The sequence below is a fragment of the Scomber scombrus genome, chromosome 12, assembly GCF_963691925.1.
Source record: "Scomber scombrus chromosome 12, fScoSco1.1, whole genome shotgun sequence".
Taxonomy (NCBI): domain Eukaryota; kingdom Metazoa; phylum Chordata; class Actinopteri; order Scombriformes; family Scombridae; genus Scomber; species Scomber scombrus.
Window position 1 is genome coordinate 27,811,156 of NC_084981.1, and position 9,580 is coordinate 27,820,735.

The window sequence follows — 9,580 nt, forward strand, 5'->3', positions numbered from 1 at the left end:
CTTTGCTGCCTGTAGCTTGTAGCTGCGGGTGGTGCGTTTAAATGCTGCTCGGAACTTCCGGCTTCGGTTTGGCGCTCATTCCAAAACAGTGCAGAGATCCAGAAAAATAGCTGTTTTTTATATTTATACAACATTTTTTGACTCCATACATTGTGTAAGAGGCCTTCATGTCATGTCTTTCACACATTAGCCTAGATATTTTGACTTTTAACACTTTATTCCAGATGTAATACCTGTTTTTGTATTGTAAATGTAGTTAATCTGGTAAAGATGTAGAGTATCTATGTCAGTAGTAATGGAAATAGCTAAATACATTTACTCAAGTACAGTTTTAAGGTGATGCTACTTTATAATACATTTCAGACGGAAATATTGCACTTTGTACTCCACTCTACATTTGACAGCTTTAGTTTCGGTTTGGAGTTTATTCTAAACAGTGCAGAGATCCAGAAAAATAGTTTTTTTCACGTGTTTAAATATTTTTTCCAACATTTTTTAACTCCATGCATTGTGTAAGAGGCCTCCATGTCATGTTTTTTTCACACATAAGCCTAGATATTTAACTTTTAACACTTTATTCCAGATATAGTAAATCTGGTGAGGAGGTAGAGTATCTGTGTCAATACTACAACTACATAACTCACAATAATGTACTTTTACTGTTATACTTTCATTACATCACTCATAATACTTGTGTAATTTTACCTTTTTCATGCAGTACTTTTACTTGAATTTAAGTATTTTTATATTGATGTACTGTTGAGTGTACTCTGAGTATTCCTCCCACCACTTGTGTCATAGGGTGTTGGCACTAATGTTACATGACAGTAGTAATTCCCACATCCCTGAAGGCATCATTAGTGTAGATAGTAAACGCTTACTGCCATCTACTGTACTGGAGATATAAAAGCACCAAACTCCGCCCACAGCTGCTCAATGAAAGTTACAAAAGGATGCTGCAGAGTCGTTTTGTAAGATATTTTATGGATAATTCACACTTAATACAGACATAACATTATATATAAAACACATCTCTGACTATCCAATTGAAAAAATTAAAAACATAATACTGAAAATTAACTAAAAGTCGTGCTAATAAAACAAATATATGTATATACATGATGTAATAAATAATAGCAAAATACTCAGTGTGCAAAAAGTGCCAGAGAAAGTGCACTGAGGTATCTAAATAAATAAAAATCTGAAAAGCACACAGTCTAAAATAAAACTACAGACATAGTAAGTTACCAGAAAAAAAATGACAATCAAATAGCCTATATGAATGGACTATATATATAAATTAACAAATCCATTGTATTTATTAGAAGTATACATTATAACATTACCAGTCTTTTATGGGGGGAAAATAAGTTCCTACTGGCCATCCTCAGCCTCAAACGCCACGTGCGATCTATAGTAGTCTATGTGTGAAGTGTATTACGTAACCGACCCACGTCATAGACGGCAAGGTCCATAAAACTGTCAGCTGATCATATGCCGTCAGAGGCTTGTGACTAGTATGTGGAGTAAGGGTGGGAGGTCTGAGAAAGTCATGGTATGAGGAATGTCCCACTACATGCCTGCGTGTGTGTGTGTGTGTGTGTGTGTGTGTGTGTGTGCGTGCGTGTGTTTGCATGTGCAGCCAGGCCACACAGCTGCTGTCTAACAATTGTTGGACCCAGAGCATGATAGGAAACGCCTGGCTGGCTGTCACCTGATCAAAGAGCTGATTTAGTTTGATTGTAAAGATTATTCTTATCTTATTTTATAACTCTGATCTTATTATAAAAAATTCAGATCTGTTGATGAAAAAACCTTTATCAGCCAAATATACTATATACATTCAGTAACCAAATATTAAGAAAGTTGACGCACCAGTAGCAGCATAATGGTAAAAATGATTTAAAAAAATAAATAAAATGCTATATGCAGTAATCAATCTCTGTGTAAATAAATCTGAAGTATGTAAATGTGCAATATGCAAAAGTTCCTGAGATTATATACATGTGTGCAATTTTCCTGGGAGTCTTTTTTAGTATGACAGTCTTAATATTTAATACATAAATGATATAATGTCTACTTCTATTCTGTCTTCTTTCATTTTGAGTATTGATTGTGGTGTTTTAATATTTGTTTGCACATTACAAAATACATTCCTAATAAAAATATATTTAAAGATTTGATATGTTCACAAAGTCATTCACATATATGTTACAAAAACACACCTGTAGCTGCATATATTCAGCTATACATTGATTTAACCTTTGTGTCGTCCTCCCGGGTCAAATTGACCCCGTCTGTTTTGACTGTTCCTTCTGTCCTCCCTTCCTTCCTTCCTTCCTTCCTTCCTTCCTTCCTTCCTTCCTTCCTTCCTTCCTTCCTTCCTTCCTTCCTTCCTTCCTTCCTTCCGTCTGTCCTTCCTCTCTCCCTCCCTCTTTCTTTCCTTCCTCTCTGTTTCCTCCCTTATTTCTTTCCTTCCTTCCTTCCTCCCTCCCTCTTTCCTTTCCTTCCTTCCCTCCTTCCTCCCTCCCTCCTTTCCTTCCGTCCTTCCATCTTTCCTTCCTTCCTTTTTTCCTCCCTCCCTCCTACCCTCTCTTCCTTCCTTCCTTCCTCCCTCCTTTCCTTCCGTCCTTCCTTCTATCTTTCCTTCGCTCCTTTCTTCCTCCCTCCCTCCTTTCCTCTCTTCCTTCCTTCCTCCCTCCTTTCCTTCCATCCTTCCTTCTTTCCTTCCTTCCATCTTTTCTTCCTGCCTTCATTCTTTCCCTCCATTTGTCTTTCCTTCCTCCTTTCTTTCCTTCCTTCCTTCCTTCCTTCCTCCCTCCTTTCCTCCCTTCCTTCGAGGACAACAGGAGGGTTAAAGTAAATAAATATATGTGCAGGAGAGGTAGGACGCTATAAACTTATACCAAGATCTTTCCCAAAACCTCACAACACAAGATGAATGCTGTAGGTTTCAGGACATAGATTATAGGCCTACCCTGTCATACAAAACACCATTAAAACAATGATTGAGTCTATAAAAGCTTGAGTAGATTGACCTGGCAACACTTTATTAAATTAGGATCAGCTCTAACAGGATGTAACTCTGTCTGTAACTTCCTGTATCTTTGGAGGCTGCAGGAAACTGTCTGACTTGACTGCAGCTTTTTGTCACCGCCTCCTGGTGCTGGCACTTGTTGTCGTTCACTTTTTCAGAGGAAGTGAGACGCAGTTCACCTCGAATGAGCCTGTTGAATGACCCCTTCTTAAGGACAAACTTCCTTTCCTTCCTTTTCCTGTCCTTTCCTTTCAGTGTCTATTTAATATCATTGTGCTATGTGTTTATTTATTTTTATTTTGCCAGTAATTTGCAACTGCATTAAGAAAAATAACCGTAACAAGTTGCGAAACACAGTCTATATCCTATTCTACAGCACTAAACATACTTGTAGGACAAAGTTATGGTGTTTTAAAAATATCACCTCAGTTGAACTTTTAAAACTGAAGGTGCCTTTGACTTTATAACTCCTGAACTTTAAAGTGCTCTCTCTTTGTTGTGAGGTCACCTTTAAAAAAGCAACTCTGTGTAGACTTACCTTTGTTTAGTTTTATTAAATTCAAGTCATACTCTTATATTGTGTCTTTATTTTAATGTCTTGCTAATGTATTTTTACATTAGCACACCGAGATGTCTACTATATGTGAAATGCTTTATGTATGAACTTCTACTTTACTATTACTAACACACTACTGCACAGTTAGTATTACTGAACTACTCTAAGATAGATAAAGTTAAAAAATATTCCCTCTGGCTGTTTTTAAAAGGCTAAGTCACATATAGGCCTGGATGGTAGAGGTTTCTGAAGTTAGTGTTTGTGCAATGTGAATGCATGTCTCTGCATCCTATTCATATTAAAGATAGTTTACTTTTAAAAAGCTTAGATATTTTATGCCCATTGTTATATTTAAAACAAAAAGATCCCAACCTAATTGGGGGTATTTGTTGGAAATGGAATATAAGTGACAAGCTAATGTTTCTTTAAAACTAAAATGATAAAAATGATTGTTTATCTACCTTAAAAGTAAAGAAATGTACATTTTTATTGAACATCTACATCTCCTTGTAAGGTTACTCCAGCAGGTGTTTTTTTCCGCCTATGTGGATGCTAGGGAATGCGACAAGATGCTGGAACCAGCACCAAATCTGAATATTCGCCTCATTCCCTAGACCCTCATCTCCTTTCTTGTGTAACAAAAAAAAAAAAGATAAGAATATGTCTCCTTGTATTAAAGATATTTGAGAATGAAAGGTTGTCAGTGTGTGTATGTGCTTTTCATCCCAAAAGCCGTAGAAGTTAACACACAATAAGATTTGAGTATAGGAGGAAGGAGGTCTCGATTTTTGAAATGAGACGCGGCCTGGAGTGTATAAAATGCACACGTCACAATTTAGTAGGAAAAGCGCTTCGGCACGTGATTGCGCGGTGACGTCAAACGCCGTTGCCTCTAAAGTGAAGTGACCTTCTTTGCGACCGCCACAAACCGATCACCGGTCCTGAAGGAGGAGATAGCTCCAAGCCATTTAATCCGTCAAATCTTCACCAAAAGGTACATTTAACACTTCTTATTGAGCTGTTAGAGCAAGTTGAGACTGTGTGGGTGGTGGTTATTGTCCTAAAAGTGATGCTAGAATCAGAAAAGGGGTGATAAAGAGAAGAAAAAAGGAGATGCTGCGTCAATGTTACGGCTTTAATGTTGGTGAATAGCACCGCTACGCTTTTTACGTAAAGTGAAGGGCTTTATTAACTTTGCCTGTTATTCAATGGTAATAATGCGTACAATGATATTACACAATGGATTTAATATATATTAGACAGGTTATACTGTCTCATTAGGTGTTCACATTATTAAAGTATTATTTAATAGTAAATTGTGGAGCTTGACGGTTAAGAGATAATCTGACACCGACATTGAAGCATCCTTGACAGCCAACCAGGAAGGATAAAAAGGCCAAAATAGAAAGATAGTCGTGTTTTAGTGAACAATGCAATATCAAATGACAAAAATATGAGTGTAAATGCAATTATAGCTATTCGTGAATGCTGCTTTCAGTCTTTAAATGAAGTAAAAGTGTCGAATATCCTTCATTTTGCTTCATGAGAAAGGAGAAGTATAGCTGTGCATTAGCTTGTCTATTTATGCTGACTTAAAAGGTTATTTATCTGCTTTGAATACACTTCAAATTTTGTGTAAATTGTGGTTAAATTAATGCCACATTTGCTGGGTTTTTAGCAGTCACGTCTTCTCTGAGGTCACGTGGGAACAGACGCCGGGGTGTTGCGTCAAAATTCGTCACCTCTCTAAAACTATTCCCACCCTTCTTAACTTGCTCATAACGACTTAAAACATATTATTACGACTAATTGATCTAAAAACTTGAACTTTATTCCAAAATAACGATAAAAAATATATAAAAGTCAAGCTTATGTTGTAATTAATACCCTTCCTTACACCACTATCGTTTCCTTTACGGTAATTTGAGCACTGAGTGATCAAAGGAGACGATTTTTTTCACAACACCCATCAAAGTCTTCTGCTCTTGTTTTACACTAAGTGCATTAACCCTGGCTTAATTAAACTCTTGTGCAGGCTTCACTGTAATGGATGATACATTTAATCTATGTTTGACTATTAACACAAACCTTATTTACTCTGTGAGACGTGATTCATGTTAATATAACGGTGAAGGCTAACAATGGGTTAACGGGTGCAGTTGTCTTATCTGGTTTCCTTGAAATGACCCTTGCTGTGTGAAATGCAGAGTAAAGAAAAGAAAAAAGGAAAGCAGTCAAACTTATCACCTTAAATGACCTTCACAAGATGGCGTCGGGTAAACTTGCCATAAGCCAGAGTCTATGAATAGAAGCAGCTTTATTTATGGATCCAAAATCCACATTATTTTTATTTATAATTGCACTGTGTTTTTGACTGTGGTATCAGGTAACTAAGCACCTGAGACTTCCTATTTCCTCTCCCATTAATCATCTCACCACCCCTCACATTTATCTGCTGACCCTTTGGAGGGGCCCCACCCATAGGTTGGGAACCACTGGACTAAACTAGCTAACTGTATATAAAGTAGTGTAAACTAGCTCCACCTCCAGCAGCTACAACAGTAACATGCTTCTCTAACACTGATGCTTTACTATTAATAATCTAATGATGTCATAATAATAATATATCAGTCAGAGGACCAAACCACTACTTTTACTGTAATACTGCATACTACATCACTCATAATACTGCAGTACTTTTACTGTAATACTACATACTACATCACTATAATACTGCAGTACTTTTACTGTAATACTGCATACTACATCGCTCATAATACTGCAGTACTTTTACTGTAATACTGCATACTACATCACTCATAATACTGCAGTACTTTTACTGTAATACTGCATACTACATCACTCATAATACTGCAGTACTTTTACTGTAATACTGCATACTACATCACTCATAATACTGCAGTACTTTTACTGTAATACTGCATACTACATCACTCATAATACTGCAGTACTTTTACTGTAATACTGCATACTACATCACTATAATACTGTAGTACTTTTACTGTAATACTGCATACTACATCACTCATAATACTGCAGTACTTTTACTGTAATACTGCATACTACATCCCTATAATACTGCAGTACTTTTACTGTAATACTGCATACTACATCGCTCATAATACCGCAGTACTTTTACTGTAATACTGCATACTACATCGCTCACAATACTGCAGTACTTTTACTGTAATACTGCATACTACATCGCTCACAATACTGCAGTACTTTTACTGTAATACTGCATACTACATCACTATAATACTGCAGTACTTTTACTGTAATACTGCATACTACATCACTCATAATACTGCAGTACTTTTACTGTAATACTGCATACTACATCGCTCATAATACTGCAGTACTTTTACTGTAATACTTCATACTACATAAAGCTATATTTATGCACTTTTGGAGTATTTTTTTGTACTTTTTTTTTATTAAAGTAAAATATCTGAATACTTCTTCCACTATTAGTTTCTGACTTGTTCTCTTTTTCTCTGAACTTTGTGTCTCTCCAGTTGACTATGGGAGACATTGCCAAGGGAAAGAAGGCCTTTGTCCAGAAGTGTGCTCAGTGCCACACAGTAGAGAACGGTGGCAAGCACAAGGTGGGCCCAAACCTCTGGGGTCTGTTCGGACGCAAGACCGGGCAGGCAGAGGGCTACTCGTACACGGATGCCAACAAGAGTAAAGGTCAGTTCACTGGTGCTCACAGTTGATACTGATACAGTCAAGATGGGAGAATCATTTATTCAAAGCTGACATAGAAATATTTGACATATTCTGAGTAGTAATAGTACACAGCTACATATTTAAAATAAAATAAAGCTAGAAGGAAACTAGTGCAGAGGAGAGGTAGTTAAATGTCACTTACAACTATTAATCAGTTAATAGATTAGCTGACAACTATTCAATCATTCCTCTACTATTGTGATAGCTGATTTATCATTTTGAGTCATTTTTATAAGAAAAGAAAAGTCAAAATTCTCAGATTTTAGTTTCTTAAATGTGAATATTTTCCGGTTTCTTTAATATTCTGTGACAGTGAACTGAATATCTTTGGGTTTAAGGACGTCATTGTGGACTTAAAGAAACCATGATCAACCTTTTTTTTGACGTTTTATAGACCATATAGCTACTTTATTGAATGATAAAATAATCAACAGATTAATTAATAATGAAAATAAGTTGCAGCCAATTTAAATTACTCATTTATATACATTTATTGAACTTTACTTTCAAAGATCTTCTATTCACTGTGCCAATTAAAACATTTTAAAAGCTGAACCTGGCAAATCTTTATGTTTCTTTATGACGTAACTTATGAATCATTTATTAAAATTGTAGTTAAATAGTTTCTCTCTGTAAATGGAGCAACTTGTCATTTCAGCACTTTTATCAGTTCTATATGTAAACCTGGAAACTTTGACCCCTAATATCTGACGTGTTATCTCCTCCAGCTTAGAGGTTTAATGTTTCGTAGATGCATTGGTTGATTATTCATCTCTGATCATCTCTCTCTGTCCTCAGGTATCGTGTGGGGCGAGGACACTTTGATGGAGTACCTGGAGAACCCCAAGAAGTACATTCCTGGAACCAAAATGATCTTCGCCGGCATCAAGAAGAAGGGAGAGCGCGGGGACCTCATCGCATACCTTAAATCAGCAACATCATGAAGTTGACATGAATATCTGAATATTTAATGTCATTTTAATGTTTTTTTTGTTTGTTTTGTTTGTTTTGTTTTATTATTAGGCTTGCACCTGCTACATATATGATTTTATGTTTAGACATTTGTACAGAAGGATAATTTATGTTTCTAGGATTTTTCGAAAAATGGCACTTATTGATGAGTTGTTCCGTACAAGTGGCCAAACATAAAAACTAAAGTCCTCCATCTTTTTCTTTTTTTTCTCCCCTCAACATTAACGAGGATTTTAAAAAAGAAGAAAACTAATCACATTATTTAAAAACATGCTAGCCTCTCGATAGGTTGCTCGACCTGTCACTCATACTGTTTCCATGACAACGCGTGTCTGGTACTGTCTGATAACTGGGCCATCCGCCATCAACCTCATTTTTAAAAAACTGTAACTAAACATTAAAAAGAAAACAACAATCTGTGAAGTCCGTGATACAGGGTGGTACTCGTGAGATATTGTTGGGTGGTTAAACGGTGCTGATACAATCCACTATTAGCTTTCATGCTAACTGCAGTTTCTGAAGGAGTAGCTCAATGGGCACAGTGTGACTTTTCAGCACTCCTCTTCCAAGATTAACGGAGATCTTTCCTCTCTGTCTTAAAATATCTTACCCTTTGTCAGAAACTACACTTTTCCATGAATGCTCTTTTAGACTCCTTTCAGGTACAGAATGAAGAATTTCTCCTCTAAAATAACGTCGAGGGCGATACCTCTTGTTGCGTTCCAGGTCTCCTGACAGAGGCTTAATCTGTCAGATTACTGAAGCAGCCCCTTTTATTCTCCTCTACCCCTCTCTGCCTGTCATCAGACTCAATATGAGGTTTTTAAAAGGTTTTAAAAGTTGTACTAAAGAGTTACACACTGTTATCTTCCTCCTTTTTATAGCTGTGGGGTATAATTATGTACCAATGCCTTGAAGTACGCCACCATTGCTGAGATAAGCTGGCATACGGTCACCATGCCGACAGTGTTTTCTAGAGGTACTGATCAAATAGAGAAACTATCAGTTGCATATTGAAGGAAGATTTTGTTATTTACCTGGTTTCACAGGCCTGAACGAGTATGTTTTAACTTATTTTACTGTAATTGGACAATAGTGCAAAAGGCTGTAAAATATTTCCACGGGGCTGCTCGCTGTCAGTGTGTGCGCAGCAACATAATGTATGCACTTACAATGATATTACATAATATGGTAGCTATGTTGTGTGGTTGTGGACAGGATGGTTGAAGGATCAATTAAAAACAAAACGTCCAGAAATGTGA

The 9,580-nt window shown here is 36.6% G+C and overlaps 1 protein-coding gene across 1 annotated transcript; it reads left to right on the plus strand.

The window, feature by feature from the left end:
* Positions 1 to 4,503: 4,503 nt before the first annotated feature.
* Positions 4,504 to 9,580, plus strand: LOC133991693 (cytochrome c). Its single transcript, XM_062430193.1, has 3 exons — positions 4,504 to 4,587; positions 7,133 to 7,307; positions 8,145 to 9,580. Exons 2-3 carry the CDS (start codon positions 7,139 to 7,141, stop codon positions 8,288 to 8,290), a joined length of 315 nt encoding a protein of 104 aa, XP_062286177.1. The 5' UTR covers positions 4,504 to 4,587; positions 7,133 to 7,138; the 3' UTR covers positions 8,291 to 9,580.

What these genes read in the sequence shown, in the direction of transcription:
- LOC133991693 (XM_062430193.1), top strand. Translation starts at nt 7,139, where the DNA reads ATGGGAGACATTGCCAAGGGAAAGAAGGCCTTTGTCCAGAAGTGTGCT. An exon ending in GGATGCCAACAAGAGTAAAG is followed by an intron (nt 7,308 to 8,144) that starts GTCAGTTCACTG and finishes CTCTGTCCTCAG; the next exon opens with GTATCGTGTGGGGCGAGGAC.